This window comes from Heptranchias perlo, chromosome 1, assembly GCF_035084215.1.
Source record: "Heptranchias perlo isolate sHepPer1 chromosome 1, sHepPer1.hap1, whole genome shotgun sequence".
Taxonomy (NCBI): Eukaryota; Metazoa; Chordata; class Chondrichthyes; order Hexanchiformes; family Hexanchidae; genus Heptranchias; species Heptranchias perlo.
In genome coordinates, this window is record NC_090325.1 from 84522795 (window position 1) to 84540382 (window position 17588).

The following is a 17588-nucleotide window of genomic DNA, read 5'->3' on the forward strand; positions in this document are numbered from 1 at the left end:
TGGGGCGGGGGGCCCGGCCGGGTGTAGAGGGCGGGCCGGGCCCGGCCGGGTGTAGAGGGCGGGCCGGGCCCGGCCGGGTGTAGAGGGCGGGCCGGGCCCGGCCGGGTGTAGAGGGCGGGCCGGGCCCGGCCGGGTGTAGAGGGCGGGCCGGGCCCGGCCGGGTGTAGAGGGCGGGCCGGGCCCGGCCGGGTGTAGAGGGCGGGCCGGGCCCGGCCGGGTGTAGAGGGCGGGCCGGGCCCGGCCGGGTGTAGAGGGCGGGCCGGGCCCGGCCGGGTGTAGAGGGCGGGCCGGGCCCGGCCGGGTGTAGAGGGCGGGCCGGGCCCGGCCGGGTGTAGAGGGCGGGCCGGGCCCGGCCGGGTGTAGAGGGCGGGCCGGGCCCGGCCGGGTGTAGTGGGGCGGGGCCCGGCCGGGTGCAGTGGGGCGGGGCCGGGCCCGGCCGGGTGTAGTGGGGCGGGGCCCGGCCGGGTGTAGTGGGGCGGGGGGCCCGGCCGGGTGTAGTGGGGCGGGGGGCCCGGCCGGGTGGGGCGGGCCGAGCTGGGCCGCCCCAAGCCCCGGGGTCGGGATTTACTTCACTCCCCGCCCAGTCGCTCGCTCCCCGGGGGAGTCACTACACCCCAAGTACGAGGAACCGGCGCCGGGTGATTAGCCCGCGGGGAAGGGCGGCCGCGATCGGCACACTGACTGCGCCCGACTCGGCGCCTGGTCCGGCGGCCCCGCTCCGGCTTCCGGTGGATCAGTCCGAGGGAGGGGCCGCAGAGAGAGGAAGATGGCGACGGAGCAGGTGAGAGAGTGAAAGCCGGAGAGAGAAAAACACAGAGGAATGGGGGAGGAAGAGAGAGAGAGGGAATCAGAGAGAGGGGAGGGGGAATCAGGGGGAGGGAGAGAGGGAATCAGGGGGAGGGAGAGAGGGGGAATCAGGGGGAGGGGGAATCAGGGGGAGGGGGAATCAGGGGGAGGGAGAGGGGGAATCAGGGGGAGGGGGAATCAGGGGGAGGGAGAGAGGGAATCAGGGGGAGGGAGAGAGGGGGAATCAGGGGGAGGGGGAATCAGGGGGAGGGGGAATCAGGGGGAGGGAGAGGGGGAATCAGGGGGAGGGGGAATCAGGGGGAGGGAGAGAGGGAATCAGGGGGAGGGAGAGAGGGGGAATCAGAGAGAGGGGAGATCAGAGAGAGGGGAGGGGGAATCAGGGGGAGGGAGAGAGGGGGAATCAGAGAGAGAGGGGGGGAATCAGGGAGAGAGGGAGAGAGAGGAGGGGGAATCAGGGGGAGAGAGGGGGGGAATCAGGGAGAGAGAGAGAGGAGGGGGAATCAGGGGGAGAGAGGGGGGGAATCAGGGGGAGAGAGGAGGGGGAATCAGGGAGAGAGAGAGAGGAGGGGGAATCAGGGGGAGAGAGGGGGGGAATCAGGGGGAGAGAGGAGGGGGAATCAGGGGGAGAGAGGAGGGAATTGGGGAGGGAGAGAGAATCAGGGGGAGGGAGAATCAGAGAGGGGGAGAATCAAAGGGAATGAGAGAGAGAAACAATCAGAGAGAGAGGGAGAATAAGAGAGAAAGAGAGGGGGGAATCAGAGAGAGAGAGGGGGAATCAGAGAGAGAGGATGAGAGAGAGAGGGGGAATCAGAGAGAGAGAGGGGGAATCAGAGAGAGAGGGGGAATCAGAGAGAGAGAGAGGGAGGGAATCAGAGAGAGAGAGGGAGGGAATCAGAGAGAGAGGATCAGAGAGAGAGAGGGGGAATCAGAGAGAGAGGATCAGAGAGAGAGGATCAGAGAGAGAGGATCAGAGAGAGAGGATCAGAGAGAGAGGATCAGAGAGAGAGAGGGGGAATCAGAGAGAGAGGATCAGAGAGAGAGGATCAGAGAGAGAGGATCAGAGAGGGGGAATCAGAGAGAGAGAGGGGGAATCAGAGAGAGAGAGGGGGAATCAGAGAGAGAGGATCAGAGAGAGAGAGGGGGAATCAGAGAGAGAGGATCAGAGAGAGAGGATCAGAGAGAGAGGATCAGAGAGAGAGAATCAGAGAGAGAGGATCAGAGAGGGGGAATCAGAGAGAGAGAGGGGGAATCAGAGAGAGAGAGGGGGAATCAGAGAGAGAGGATCAGAGAGAGAGAGGGGGAATCAGAGAGAGAGGATCAGAGAGAGAGGATCAGAGAGAGAGGATCAGAGAGAGAGAATCAGAGAGAGAGGATCAGAGAGGGGGAATCAGAGAGAGAGAGGGGGAATCAGAGAGGGAGAATCAGAGAGAGAGAGGGGGAATCAGAGAGAGAGGATCAGAGAGAGAGAATCAGAGAGAGAGAGGGGGAATCAGAGAGAGGATCAGAGAGAGAGGATCAGAGAGAGAGGATCAGAGAGAGAGGATCAGAGAGAGAGGATCAGAGAGAGAGGATCAGAGAGAGAGAGGGAGAATCAGAGAGGGGGAATCAGAGAGAGAGGATCAGAGAGAGAGGATCAGAGAGAGAGAGGGGGAATCAGAGAGAGAGGATCAGAGAGAGAGGATCAGAGAGAGAGAGGGGGAATCAGAGAGAGAGGATCAGAGAGAGAGGGAGAATCAGAGAGAGAGAGGGGGAATCAGAGAGAGATGGAGGGAATCAGAGAGAGAGGGAGGGAATCAGAGAGAGAGGATCAGAGAGAGAGAGAGGATCAGAGAGAGAGAGGGGGAATCAGAGAGAGAGGGGGAATCAGAGAGAGAGAGGATCAGAGAGAGAGAATCAGAGAGAGAGGGGGAATCAGAGAGAATCAGAGAGAGAGGATCAGAGAGAGAGAGGATCAGAGAGAGAGAGGGGGAATCAGAGAGAGAGAGGGGGAATCAGAGAGAGAGAGGGGGAATCAGAGAGAGAGAGGGGGAATCAGAGAGAGAGAGGGGGAATCAGAGAGAGAGGATCAGAGAGAGAGGATCAGAGAGAGAGAGGGGGAATCAGAGAGAGAGGATCAGAGAGAGAGGATCAGAGAGAGAGAGGGGGAATCAGAGAGAGAGGATCAGAGAGAGAGGGAGAATCAGAGAGAGATGGAGGGAATCAGAGAGAGAGGGAGGGAATCAGAGAGAGAGGGAGGGAATCAGAGAGAGAGGATCAGAGAGAGAGAGAGGATCAGAGAGAGAGAGAGGATCAGAGAGAGAGAGGGGGAATCAGAGAGAGAGGGGGAATCAGAGAGAGAGAGGATCAGAGAGAGAGAATCAGAGAGAGAGGGGGAATCAGAGAGAATCAGAGAGAGAGGATCAGAGAGAGAGAGGATCAGAGAGAGAGAGGGGGAATCAGAGAGAGAGAGGGGGAATCAGAGAGAGAGAGGGGGAATCAGAGAGAGAGAGGGGGAATCAGAGAGGGAGAATCAGAGAGAGAGAGGGGGAATCAGAGAGAGAGGATCAGAGAGAGAGAATCAGAGAGAGAGAGGGGGAATCAGAGAGAGGATCAGAGAGAGAGGATCAGAGAGAGAGGATCAGAGAGAGAGAGGGGGAATCAGAGAGGGGGAATCAGAGAGGGGGAATCAGAGAGGGGGAATCAGAGAGGGGGAATCAGAGAGGGGGAATCAGAGAGGGGGAATCAGAGAGAGAGAGGGGGAATCAGAGAGGGGGAATCAGAGAGAGAGGATCAGAGAGAGAGGATCAGAGAGAGAGAATCAGAGAGAGAGAATCAGAGAGAGAGAATCAGAGAGAGAGAATCAGAGAGAGAGGGAGGGAATCAGAGAGAGAGGGAGGGAATCAGAGAGAGAGAGGGGGAATCAGAGAGAGAGGATCAGAGAGAGAGGATCAGAGAGAGAGGATCAGAGAGAGAGAGGGGGAATCAGAGAGAGAGGATCAGAGAGAGAGGATCAGAGAGAGAGAGGGGGAATCAGAGAGAGAGAGGATCAGAGAGAGAGGGAGAATCAGAGAGAGAGGATCAGAGAGAGAGGGAGAATCAGAGAGAGAGGGGGAATCAGAGAGAGATGGAGGGAATCAGAGAGAGAGGGAGGGAATCAGAGAGAGAGGGAGGGAATCAGAGAGAGAGGATCAGAGAGAGAGAGGGGGAATCAGAGAGAGAGAGGATCAGAGAGAGAGAATCAGAGAGAGAGAGAGAGAGGGGGAATCAGAGAGAATCAGAGAGAGAGGATCAGAGAGAGAGAGAGGATCAGAGAGAGAGAGGGGGAATCAGAGAGAGAGAGGGGGAATCAGAGAGAGAGAGGGGGAATCAGAGAGAGAGAGGGGGAATCAGAGAGAGAGAGGGGGAATCAGAGAGAGAGAGGGGGAATCAGAGAGGGAGAATCAGAGAGAGAGAGGGGGAATCAGAGAGAGAGGATCAGAGAGAGAGAATCAGAGAGAGAGAGGGGGAATCAGAGAGAGAGGATCAGAGAGAGAGGATCAGAGAGAGAGGATCAGAGAGAGAGGATCAGAGAGAGGGGGAATCAGAGAGGGGGAATCAGAGAGGGGGAATCAGAGAGGGGGAATCAGAGAGGGGGAATCAGAGAGGGGGAATCAGAGAGGGGGAATCAGAGAGGGGGAATCAGAGAGGGGGAATCAGAGAGGGGGAATCAGAGAGGGAGAATCAGAGAGAGAGAGGGGGAATCAGAGAGGGGGAATCAGAGAGGGGGAATCAGAGAGAGAGGATCAGAGAGAGAGGATCAGAGAGAGAGGATCAGAGAGAGAGGATCAGAGAGAGAGGATCAGAGAGAGAGAATCAGAGAGAGAGAGAGAGAATCAGAGAGAGAGGGAGGGAATCAGAGAGAGAGGGAGGGAATCAGAGAGAGAGGATCAGAGAGAGAGAGGGGGAATCAGAGAGAGAGAGGGGGAATCAGAGAGAGAGAGGGGGAATCAGAGAGAGAGGGGGAATCAGGGAGAGAGGGGGAATCAGAGAGAGGGGGAATCAGAGAGAGAGGGAGGGGGAATCAGAGAGGGAGGGGGAATCAGAGAGAGGGAGGGGGAATCAGAGAGAGAGGGGGGGAATCAGAGAGAGAGGGAGGGAATCAGAGAGAGAGGGAGGGAATCAGAGAGAGAGGGAGGGAATCAGAGAGAGAGGATCAGAGAGAGAGAGGATCAGAGAGAGAGAGGATCAGAGAGAGAGAGGATCAGAGAGAGAGAGGGGGAATCAGAGAGAGAGGGGGAATCAGAGAGAGAGGGGGAATCAGAGAGAGAGGGGGAATCAGAGAGAGGGGGAATCAGAGAGAGAGGGAGGGGGAATCAGAGAGAGAGAGGGGGGGAATCAGAGAGAGAGAGGGGGGGAATCAGAGAGAGAGAGGGGGAATCACAGGGAGAATCAGAGAGAGAGAGGGAGAATCAGAGAGAGAGAGAGGGAGAATCAGAGAGAGAGAGGGGGAATCAGAGAGAGAGGGGGAATCAGAGAGAGAGGGGGAATCAGAGAGAGGGGGAATCAGAGAGAGAGAGGGGGAATCAGAGAGAGAGGGAGGGGGAATCAGAGAGAGAGAGGGGGGGAATCAGAGAGAGAGAGGGGGGGAATCAGAGAGAGAGAGGGGGAATCACAGGGAGAATCAGAGAGAGAGAGAGAGAGGGAGAATCAGAGAGAGAGAGAGGGAGAATCAGAGAGAGAGAGGGAGAATCAGAGAGAGAGGGAGGGAATCAGAGAGAGAGGGAGAATCAGAGAGAGAGAGGGGGAATCACAGGGAGAATCAGAGAGAGAGAGGGAGAATCAGAGAGAGAGGGGGGGAATCACAGGGAGAATCAGAGAGAGAGAGAGGGAGAATCAGAGAGAGAGAGGGAGAATCAGAGAGAGAGGATCAGAGAGAGAGGATCAGAGAGAGAGGATCAGAGAGAGAGGATCAGAGAGAGAGGGGGGGAATCAGAGAGAGAGGGAGAATCAGAGAGAGAGGGAGAATCAGAGAGAGAGAGGGGGAATCAGAGAGAGAGAGGGGGGGAATCAGAGAGAGAGAGGGGGGGAATCAGAGAGAGAGGGGGGGGGAATCAGAGAGAGAGAGGGGGGGAATCAGAGAGAGAGAGGGGGGGAATCAGAGAGAGAGAGGGGGGGAATCAGAGAGAGAGAGGGGGGGAATCAGAGAGAGAGAGGGGGGGAATCAGAGAGAGAGAGGGGGGAATCAGAGAGAGAGAGGGGGGAATCAGAGAGAGAGAGGGGGGAATCAGAGAGAGAGAGGGGGGAATCAGAGAGAGAGAGGGAGGGAATCAGAGAGAGAGGGAGGGAATCACAGGGAGAATCAGAGAGAGAGAGGGGGAATCACAGGGAGAATCAGAGAGAGAGAGGGGGAATCACAGGGAGAATCAGAGAGAGAGAGGGAGAATCAGAGAGAGAGGGGGGGAATCACAGGGAGAATCAGAGAGAGAGAGGGAGAATCAGAGAGAGAGAGGGAGAATCAGAGAGAGAGAGGGAGAATCAGAGAGAGAGAGGGAGAATCAGAGAGAGAGAGGGAGAATCAGAGAGAGAGAGGGAGAATCAGAGAGAGAGAGGGAGAATCAGAGAGAGAGAGGGAGAATCAGAGAGGGAGAATCAGAGAGGGAGAATCAGAGAGGGAGAATCAGAGAGGGAGAATCAGAGAGGGAGAATCAGAGAGGGAGAATCAGAGAGGGAGAATCAGAGAGGGAGAATCAGAGAGGGGGAATCAGAGAGAGAGAGGGGGGAATCAGAGAGAGAGAGGGAGAATCAGAGAGAGAGGGGGGGAATCACAGGGAGAATCAGAGAGAGAGAGGGAGAATCAGAGAGAGAGAGGGAGAATCAGAGAGAGAGAGGGAGAATCAGAGAGAGAGAGGGAGAATCAGAGAGAGAGAGGCAGAATCAGAGAGAGAGAGGGAGAATCAGAGAGAGAGAGGGAGAATCAGAGAGAGAGAGGGAGAATCAGAGAGAGAGAGGGAGAATCAGAGAGGGAGAATCAGAGAGGGAGAATCAGAGAGGGAGAATCAGAGAGGGAGAATCAGAGAGGGAGAATCAGAGAGGGAGAATCAGAGAGGGAGAATCAGAGAGGGAGAATCAGAGAGGGAGAATCAGAGAGGGGGGAATCAGAGAGAGAGAGGGGGGAATCAGAGAGAGAGAGGGGGGAATCAGAGAGAGAGAGGGGGGAATCAGAGAGAGAGAGGGGGGAATCAGAGAGAGAGAGGGGGGAATCAGAGAGAGAGAGGGGGGAATCAGAGAGAGAGAGGGGGGAATCAGAGAGAGAGAGGGGGGAATCAGAGAGAGAGAGGGGGGAATCAGAGAGAGAGAGGGGGGAATCAGAGAGAGAGAGGGGGGAATCAGAGAGAGAGGGAGGGAATCAGAGAGAGAGAGGGGGAATCACAGGGAGAATCAGAGAGAGAGAGGGAGAATCAGAGAGAGAGGGGGGGAATCACAGCGAGAATCAGAGAGAGAGAGGGAGAATCAGAGAGAGAGAGGGGGGGAATCAGAGAGAGAGAGGGGGGGAATCAGAGAGAGAGAGGGGGGGAATCAGAGAGAGAGGGGGGGGAATCAGAGAGAGAGAGGGGAGAATCAGAGAGAGAGAGGGAGGGAATCAGAGAGAGAGGGAGGGAATCAGAGAGAGAGAGGGGGATTCACAGGGAGAATCAGAGAGAGAGAGGGGGAATCACAGGGAGAATCAGAGAGAGAGAGGGAGAATCAGAGAGAGAGGGAGAATCAGAGAGAGAGAGGGGGGGAATGAGAGAGAGAGAGGGGGGGAATGAGAGAGAGAGAGGGGGGGAATCAGAGAGAGAGAGGGGGGGAATCAGAGAGAGAGAGGGGGGGAATCAGAGAGAGAGAGGGGGGGAATCAGAGAGAGAGAGGGGGGGAATCAGAGAGAGAGGGGGGGGAATCAGAGAGAGAGAGGGGAGAATCAGAGAGAGAGAGGGAGGGAATCAGAGAGAGAGGGAGGGAATCAGAGAGAGAGAGGGGGATTCACAGGGAGAATCAGAGAGAGAGAGGGGGAATCACAGGGAGAATCAGAGAGAGAGAGGGAGAATCAGAGAGAGAGGGGGGGAATCACAGGGAGAATCAGAGAGAGAGAGGGAGAATCAGAGAGAGAAAGGGAGAATCAGAGAGAGAGAGGGAGAATCAGAGAGAGAGAGGGAGAATCAGAGAGAGAGAGGGAGAATCAGAGAGGGAGAATCAGAGAGAATCAGAGAGGGGGAATCAGAGAGGGGGAATCAGAGAGGGGGAATCAGAGAGAGAGGATCAGAGAGAGAGGATCAGAGAGAGAGGATCAGAGAGAGAGGATCAGAGAGAGAGGATCAGAGAGAGAGGATCAGAGAGAGAGGATCAGAGAGAGAGGATCAGAGAGAGAGGATCAGAGAGAGAGGATCAGAGAGAGAGGATCAGAGAGAGAGGATCAGAGAGAGAGGATCAGAGAGAGAGGATCAGAGAGAGAGGATCAGAGAGAGAGAGGGGGAATCAGAGAGGGAGAATCAGAGAGAGAGAGGGGGAATCAGAGAGGGGGAATCAGAGAGAGATGGAGAATCAGAGAGAGATGGAGAATCAGAGAGAGATGGAGAATCAGAGAGAGAGAGAGGGAGAATCAGAGAGAGAGAGGGGGGGAATCAGAGAGAGAGAGGGGGGAATCAGAGAGAGAGAGGGGGGGAATCAGAGAGGGAGAATCAGAGAGAGAGAGGAGGAATCAGAGAGGGAGAATCAGAGAGAGAGAGGGGGAATCAGAGAGGGGGAATCAGAGAGAGATGGAGAATCAGAGAGAGATGGAGAATCAGAGAGAGAGGGAGAATCAGAGAGAGAGAGAGGGAGAATCAGAGAGAGAGAGGGGGGGAATCAGAGAGAGAGAGGGGGGGAATCAGAGAGAGAGAGGGGGGGAATCAGAGAGGGAGAATCAGAGAGAGAGAGGGGGAATCAGAGAGGGAGAATCAGAGAGAGAGAGGGGGAATCAGAGAGGGGGAATCAGAGAGAGATGGAGAATCAGAGAGAGATGGAGAATCAGAGAGAGAGAGGGGGGGAATCAGAGAGAGATGGAGAATCAGAGAGAGAGAGGGGGGGAATCAGAGAGAGAGAGGGGGGGAATCAGAGAGAGAGAGGGGGGGAATCAGAGAGAGAGAGGGGGGGAATCAGAGAGAGAGAGGGGGGGAATCAGAGAGAGAGAGGGGGGGAATCAGAGAGAGAGAGGGGGGGAATCAGAGAGAGAGAGGGGGGGAATCAGAGAGAGGGAGGGGGGGAATCAGAGAGAGGGAGGGGGGGAATCAGAGAGAGAGAGGGGGGGAATCAGAGAGAGAGAGGGGGGGAATCAGAGAGAGAGAGGGGGGGAATCAGAGAGAGAGAGGGGGGGAATCAGAGAGAGAGAGGGGGGAATCAGAGAGAGAGAGGGGGGGAATCAGAGAGAGAGAGGGGGGGAATCAGAGAGAGAGAGGGGGGGAATCAGAGAGAGAGAGGGGGGGAATCAGAGAGAGAGAGGGGGGGAATCAGAGAGAGAGAGGGGGGGAATCAGAGAGAGAGAGGGGGGGAATCAGAGAGAGAGAGGGGGGGAATCAGAGAGAGAGAGGGGGGGAATCAGAGAGAGAGAGGGGGGGAATCAGAGAGAGAGAGGGGGGGAATCAGAGAGAGAGAGGGGGGGAATCAGAGAGAGAGAGGGGGGGAATCAGAGAGAGAGAGGGGGGGAATCAGAGAGAGAGAGGGGGGGAATCAGAGAGAGAGAGGGGGGGAATCAGAGAGAGAGAGGGGGGGAATCAGAGAGAGAGAGGGGGGGAATCAGAGAGAGAGAGGGGGGGAATCAGAGAGAGAGAGGGGGGGAATCAGAGAGAGAGAGGGGGGGAATCAGAGAGAGAGAGGGGGGGAATCAGAGAGAGAGAGGGGGGGAATCAGAGAGAGAGGGGGGGAATCAGAGAGAGAGAGAGAGAGGGAGGGAATCAGAGAGAGAGGGAGGGAATCAGAGAGAGAGGGAGAATCAGAGAGAGAGAGGGGGAATCACAGGGAGAATCAGAGAGAGAGAGGGGGAATCACAGGGAGAATCAGAGAGAGAGAGGGAGAATCAGAGAGAGAGGGGGGGAATCACAGGGAGAATCAGAGAGAGAGAGGGAGAATCAGAGAGAGAGAGGGAGAATCAGAGAGAGAGAGGGAGAATCAGAGAGAGAGAGGGAGAATCAGAGAGAGAGAGGGAGAATCAGAGAGAGAGAGGGAGAATCAGAGAGAGAGAGGGAGAATCAGAGAGAGAGAGGGAGAATCAGAGAGAGAGAGGGAGAATCAGAGAGAGAGAGGGGGAATCAGAGAGGGGGAATCAGAGAGGGGGAATCAGAGAGGGGGAATCAGAGAGGGGGAATCAGAGAGGGGGAATCAGAGAGGGGGAATCAGAGAGGGGGAATCAGAGAGAGAGGATCAGAGAGAGAGAGGGGGAATCAGAGAGGGAGAATCAGAGAGGGAGAATCAGAGAGAGAGGATCAGAGAGAGAGATGGAGAATCAGAGAGAGATGGAGAATCAGAGAGAGATGGAGAATCAGAGAGAGAGGGAGAATCAGAGAGAGAGGGAGAATCAGAGAGAGAGAGGGGGGGAATCAGAGAGAGAGAGGGAGGGAATCAGAGAGAGAGAGAGGGAGGGAATCAGAGAGAGAGAGAGGGAGGGAATCAGAGAGAGAGAGAGGGAGGGAATCAGAGAGAGAGAGAGGGAGGGAATCAGAGAGAGAGAGAGGGAGGGAATCAGAGAGAGAGAGGGAGGGAATCAGAGACAGAGAGAGGGAGGGAATCAGAGACAGAGAGAGGGGGGGAATCAGAGAGAGAGGGGGGGAATCAGAGAGAGAGAGGGGGGGAATCAGAGAGAGAGAGGGGGGGAATCAGAGAGAGAGAGGGGGGGAATCAGAGAGAGAGAGGGGGGGAATCAGAGAGAGAGAGAGGGAGGGAATCAGAGAGAGAGAGGGAGGGAATCAGAGAGAGAGAGAGAGGGGGGGAATCAGAGAGAGAGAGAGAGAGAGGGGGGGAATCAGAGAGAGAGGGGGGGAATCAGAGAGAGAGAGAGGGGGGGAATCAGAGAGAGAGAGAGAGGGAGATGGAGAATCAGAGAGAGATGGAGAATCAGAGAGAGAGGGAGAATCAGAGAGAGAGAGGGGGAATCAGAGAGAGAGAGGGGGGGAATCAGAGAGAGAGAGGGGGGGAATCAGAGAGAGAGAGGGGGGGAATCAGAGAGAGAGAGGGGGGGAATCAGAGAGAGAGAGGGGGGGAATCAGAGAGAGAGAGAGGGGGGGAATCAGAGAGAGAGAGGGGGGGAATCAGAGAGAGAGAGGGGGGGAATCAGAGAGAGAGAGGGGGGGAATCAGAGAGAGAGAGGGGGGAATCAGAGAGAGAGAGGGGGGAATCAGAGAGAGAGAGAGGGGGGAATCAGAGAGAGAGAGAGGGAGAATCAGAGAGAGAGAGGGAGGGAATCAGAGAGAGAGGGAGGGAATCAGAGAGAGAGGGAGAATCAGAGAGAGAGAGGGGGAATCACAGGGAGAATCAGAGAGAGAGAGGGGGAATCACAGGGAGAATCAGAGAGAGAGAGGGAGAATCAGAGAGAGAGGGGGGGAATCACAGGGAGAATCAGAGAGAGAGAGGGAGAATCAGAGAGAAAGAGAGAGGATCAGAGAGAGAGGATCAGAGAGAGAGGATCAGAGAGAGAGGATCAGAGAGAGAGGATCAGAGAGAGAGGATCAGAGAGAGAGGATCAGAGAGAGAGGGGGGGAATCAGGGAAAGATGGAGAATCAGAGAGAGATGGAGAATCAGAGAGAGATGGAGAATCAGAGAGAGAGGGAGAGTCAGAGAGAGAGAGGGGGGGAATCAGAGAGAGAGAGGGGGGGAATCAGAGAGAGAGAGGGGGGGAATCAGAGAGAGAGAGAGGGAGGGAATCAGAGAGAGAGAGAGGGAGGGAATCAGAGAGAGAGAGAGGGAGAATCAGAGAGAGAGAGGGAGGGAATCAGAGAGAGAGAGGGGGGGAATCAGAGAGAGAGAGAGGGGGGGAATCAGAGAGAGAGAGAGGGGGGGAATCAGAGAGAGAGAGGGGGGGAATCAGAGAGAGAGAGGGGGGGGATCAGAGAGAGAGAGGGGGGGAATCAGAGAGAGAGAGGGGGGGAATCAGAGAGAGAGAGAGGGAGGGAATCAGAGAGAGAGAGAGGGAGGGAATCAGAGAGAGAGAGAGGGAGGGAATCAGAGAGAGAGAGAGGGAGAATCAGAGAGAGAGAGGGAGGGAATCAGAGAGAGGGGGGGAATCAGAGAGAGAGAGAGAGGGGGGGAATCAGAGAGAGAGGGGGGGAATCAGAGAGAGAGAGAGAGGGGGGGAATCAGAGAGAGAGAGAGAGAGAGGGAGATGGAGAATCAGAGAGAGATGGAGAATCAGAGAGAGAGAGGGGGAATCAGAGAGAGAGAGAGGGGGAATCAGAGAGAGAGAGGGAGAGAGAGGGGGGGAATCAGAGAGAGAGAGGGGGGGAATCAGAGAGAGAGAGGGGGGGAATCAGAGAGAGAGAGGGGGGGAATCAGAGAGAGAGAGGGGGGGAATCAGAGAGAGAGAGGGGGGGAATCAGAGAGAGAGAGGGGGGGAATCAGAGAGAGAGAGGGGGGGAATCAGAGAGAGAGAGGGGGGGAATCAGAGAGAGAGAGGGGGGGAATCAGAGAGAGAGAGGGGGGGAATCAGAGAGAGAGAGGGGGGGAATCAGAGAGAGAGAGGGGGGGAATCAGAGAGAGAGAGGGGGGAATCAGAGAGAGAGAGGGGGGGAATCAGAGAGAGAGAGGGAGAATCAGAGAGAGAGAGGGAGGGAATCAGAGAGAGGGAGGGAATCACAGGGAGAATCAGAGAGAGAGAGGGGGAATCACAGGGAGAATCAGAGAGAGAGAGGGGGAATCACAGGGAGAATCAGAGAGAGAGAGGGAGAATCAGAGAGAGAGGGGGGGAATCACAGGGAGAATCAGAGAGAGAGAGGGAGAATCAGAGAGAGAGAGGGAGAATCAGAGAGAGAGAGGGAGGGAATCAGAGAGAGAGGGAGGGAATCAGAGAGAGAGGGAGGGAATCAGAGAGAGAGGGAGGGAATCAGAGAGAGAGGGAGGGAATCAGAGAGAGAGAGAGGGAGAATCAGAGAGAGAGAGAGGGAGGGAATCAGAGAGAGAGAGAGGGAGGGAATCAGAGAGAGAGAGGGGGGGAATCAGAGAGAGAGGGGGGGAATCAGAGAGAGAGGGGGGGAATCAGAGAGAGAGGGGGGGAATCAGAGAGAGAGGGGGGGAATCAGAGAGAGAGGGGGGGAATCAGAGAGAGAGAGAGAGGGGGGGAATCAGAGAGAGAGAGAGAGGGGGGGAATCAGAGAGAGAGAGAGAGGGGGGGAATCAGAGAGAGAGAGAGAGAGGGAATCAGAGAGAGAGGGAATCAGAGAGAGAGGGAATCAGAGAGAGAGGGAGACGGAGAATCAGAGAGAGAGAGGGAGAATGAGAGAGAGAGAGAGGGAATCAGAGAGAGAGGATCAGAGAGAGAGAATCAGAGAGAGAGAGGGGGAATCAGAGAGAGGATCAGAGAGAGAGGATCAGAGAGAGAGGATCAGAGAGAGAGGATCAGAGAGAGAGGATCAGAGAGAGAGGATCAGAGAGAGAGGATCAGAGAGAGAGGATCAGAGAGAGAGGATCAGAGAGAGAGGATCAGAGAGAGAGGATCAGAGAGAGAGGATCAGAGAGAGAGGATCAGAGAGAGAGGATCAGAGAGAGAGGATCAGAGAGAGAGGATCAGAGAGAGAGGATCAGAGAGAGAGGATCAGAGAGAGAGAGGGGGAATCAGAGAGGGAGAATCAGAGAGAGAGAGGGGGAATCAGAGAGGGGGAATCAGAGAGGGGGAATCAGAGAGGGGGAATCAGAGAGGGGGAATCAGAGAGGGGGAATCAGAGAGGGGGAATCAGAGAGGGGGAATCAGAGAGGGGGAATCAGAGAGGGGGAATCAGAGAGGGGGAATCAGAGAGGGGGAATCAGAGAGGGGGAATCAGAGAGAGAGGATCAGAGAGAGAGGATCAGAGAGGGGGAATCAGAGAGAGAGAGGGGGAATCAGAGAGGGAGAATCAGAGAGAGAGAGGGGGAATCAGAGAGAGAGGATCAGAGAGAGAGAATCAGAGAGAGAGAGGGGGAATCAGAGAGAGGATCAGAGAGAGAGGATCAGAGAGAGAGGATCAGAGAGAGAGGATCAGAGAGAGAGGATCAGAGAGAGAGGATCAGAGAGAGAGAGGGGGAATCAGAGAGGGAGAATCAGAGAGAGAGAGGGGGAATCAGAGAGGGGGAATCAGAGAGGGGGAATCAGAGAGGGGGAATCAGAGAGGGGGAATCAGAGAGAGAGAGGGGGAATCAGAGAGGGGGAATCAGAGAGGGGGAATCAGAGAGAGAGGATCAGAGAGAGAGGATCAGAGAGAGAGGATCAGAGAGAGAGGATCAGAGAGGGGGAATCAGAGAGAGAGAGGGGGAATCAGAGAGGGAGAATCAGAGAGAGAGAGGGGGAATCAGAGAGAGAGGATCAGAGAGAGAGAATCAGAGAGAGAGAGGGGGAATCAGAGAGAGGATCAGAGAGAGAGGATCAGAGAGAGAGGATCAGAGAGAGAGGATCAGAGAGAGAGGATCAGAGAGAGAGGATCAGAGAGAGAGGATCAGAGAGAGAGGATCAGAGAGAGAGGATCAGAGAGAGAGGATCAGAGAGAGAGGATCAGAGAGAGAGAGGGGGAATCAGAGAGGGAGAATCAGAGAGAGAGAGGGGGAATCAGAGAGGGGGAATCAGAGAGGGGGAATCAGAGAGGGGGAATCAGAGAGAGAGGATCAGAGAGAGAGAGGGGGAATCAGAGAGAGAGGATCAGAGAGAGAGGATCAGAGAGAGAGGATCAGAGGATCAGAGAGAGAGAATCAGAGAGAGAGAGGGGGAATCAGAGAGAGAGGATCAGAGAGAGAGAGAGGATCAGAGAGAGAGAGGGGGAATCAGAGAGAGAGAGGGGGAATCAGAGAGAGAGGGAGGGAATCAGAGAGAGAGGGAGGGAATCAGAGAGAGAGGGAGGGAATCAGAGAGAGAGGGAGGGAATCAGAGAGAGAGGGAGGGAATCAGAGAGAGAGGGAGGGAATCAGAGAGAGAGGGAGGGAATCAGAGAGAGAGGATCAGAGAGAGAGAGGGGGAATCAGAGAGAGAGGGGGAATCAGAGAGAGAGAGGATCAGAGAGAGAGAATCAGAGAGAGAGAGGGGGAATCAGAGAGAATCAGAGAGAGAGGATCAGAGAGAGAGGATCAGAGAGGGGGAATCAGAGAGAGAGAGGGGGAATCAGAGAGAGAGAGGGGGAATCAGAGAGGGAGAATCAGAGAGGGAGAATCAGAGAGAGAGAATCAGAGAGAGAGAGGGGGAATCAGAGAGAGGATCAGAGAGAGAGGATCAGAGAGAGAGGATCAGAGAGAGAGGATCAGAGAGAGAGGATCAGAGAGAGAGAGGGGGAATCAGAGAGGGAGAATCAGAGAGAGAGAGGGGGAATCAGAGAGGGGGAATCAGAGAGGGGGAATCAGAGAGGGGGAATCAGAGAGAGAGGATCAGAGAGAGAGGATCAGAGAGAGAGGATCAGAGAGAGAGAGGGGGAATCAGAGAGAGAGGATCAGAGAGAGAGGATCAGAGGATCAGAGAGAGAGGATCAGAGGATCAGAGAGAGAGAATCAGAGAGAGAGAGGGGGAATCAGAGAGAGAGGATCAGAGAGAGAGAGAGAGGATCAGAGAGAGAGAGGGAGAATCAGAGAGAGAGAGGGGGAATCAGAGAGAGAGGGAGGGAATCAGAGAGAGAGGGAGGGAATCAGAGAGAGAGGATCAGAGAGAGAGAGAGGATCAGAGAGAGAGAGGGGGGAATCAGAGAGAGAGGGGGAATCAGAGAGAGAGGGGGAATCAGAGAGAGAGGGAGGGGGAATCAGAGAGAGAGGGAGGGGGAATCAGAGAGAGAGGGAGGGGGAATCAGAGAGAGAGGGAGGGGGAATCAGAGAGAGAGGGAGGGGGAATCAGAGAGAGAGGGAGGGGGAATCAGAGAGAGAGAGGGGGGGAATCAGAGAGAGAGAGGGGGGGAATCAGAGAGAGAGGGAGGGAATCAGAGAGAGAGAGGGGGAATCACAGGGAGAATCAGAGAGAGAGAGGGAGAATCAGAGAGAGAGAGAGGGAGAATCAGAGAGAGAGAGGGAGAATCAGAGAGAGAGGGAGGGAATCAGAGAGAGAGGGAGAATCAGAGAGAGAGAGGGGGAATCACAGGGAGAATCAGAGAGAGAGAGGGAGAATCAGAGAGAGAGGGGGGGAATCACAGGGAGAATCAGAGAGAGAGAGGGAGAATCAGAGAGAGAGAGGGAGAATCAGAGAGAGTGAGGGAGAATCAGAGAGAGAGAGGGGGAATCAGAGAGAGAGAATCAGAGAGAGAGGGAGGGAATCAGAGAGAGAGAGGGGGAATCACAGGGAGAATCAGAGAGAGAGGGGGGGAATCAGAGAGAGAGAGGGGGGGAATCAGAGAGAGAGAGGGGGGGAATCAGAGAGAGAGAGGGGGGGAATCAGAGAGAGAGAGGGGGGGAATCAGAGAGAGAGAGGGGGGGAATCAGAGAGAGAGAGGGGGGGAATCAGAGAGAGAGGGGGGGAATCAGAGAGAGAGAGGGGGGGAATCAGAGAGAGAGGGGGGGAATCAGAGAGAGAGGGGGGAATCAGAGAGAGAGAGGGGGGGAATCAGAGAGAGAGAGAGGGGAGAATCAGAGAGAGAGAGGGAGGGAATCAGAGAGAGGGAGGGAATCAGAGAGAGAGGGAGAATCAGAGAGAGAGAGGGGGAATCACAGGGAGAATCAGAGAGAGAGAGGGGGAATCACAAGGAGAATCAGAGAGAGAGAGGGAGAATCAGAGAGAGAGGGGGGGAATCACAGGGAGAATCAGAGAGAGAGAGGGAGAATCAGAGAGAGAGAGGGAGAATCAGAGAGAGAGAGGGAGAATCAGAGAGAGAGAGAGGGAGAATCAGAGAGAGAGAGGGAGAATCAGAGAGAGAGAGGGAGAATCAGAGAGGGGGAATCAGAGAGGGGGAATCAGAGAGGGGGAATCAGAGAGGGGGAATCAGAGAGGGGGAATCAGAGAGGGGGAATCAGAGAGAGAGGATCAGAGAGAGAGGATCAGAGAGAGAGGATCAGAGAGAGAGGATCAGAGAGAGAGAGGGGGAATCAGAGAGGGAGAATCAGAGAGAGAGAGGGGGAATCAGAGAGGGGGAATCAGAGAGGGGGAATCAGAGAGGGGGAATCAGAGAGGGGGAATCAGAGAGGGGGAATCAGAGAGGGGGAATCAGAGAGGGGGAATCAGAGAGGGGGAATCAGAGAGGGGGAATCAGAGAGGGGGAATCAGAGAAGGGGAATCAGAGGGGGGGAATCAGAGAGGGGGAATCAGAGAGGGGGAATCAGAGAGGGGGAATCAGAGAGGGGGAATCAGAGAGAGAGGATCAGAGAGAGAGGATCAGAGAGAGAGGATCAGAGAGAGAGAGGGGGAATCAGAGAGAGAGGATCAGAGAGAGAGGATCAGAGGATCAGAGAGAGAGGATCAGAGGATCAGAGAGAGAGAATCAGAGAGAGAGAGGATCAGAGAGAGAGAGAGAGAGGATCAGAGAGAGAGAGGGAGAATCAGAGAGAGAGAGGGGGAATCAGAGAGAGAGGGAGGGAATCAGAGAGAGAGGGAGGGAATCAGAGAGAGAGGATCAGAGAGAGAGAGAGGATCAGAGAGAGAGAGGGGGAATCAGAGAGAGAGGGGGAATCAGAG

At 55.4% G+C, this 17588-nt stretch overlaps 1 protein-coding gene across 1 annotated transcript in view; it reads left to right on the forward strand.

Moving 5' to 3' along the window:
- The first annotated feature begins 469 nt into the window (after positions 1-469).
- sgcb (sarcoglycan, beta (dystrophin-associated glycoprotein)) overlaps positions 470-17588 on the forward strand; it is a 56608-nt gene continuing 39489 nt past the window's right edge. The window contains exon 1 of the mRNA XM_067987671.1: positions 470-781. Within this exon, the coding sequence (XP_067843772.1) occupies positions 767-781 (15 nt within the window). The 5' untranslated portion in view covers positions 470-766. The remainder of the gene's footprint in view (positions 782-17588) is intronic.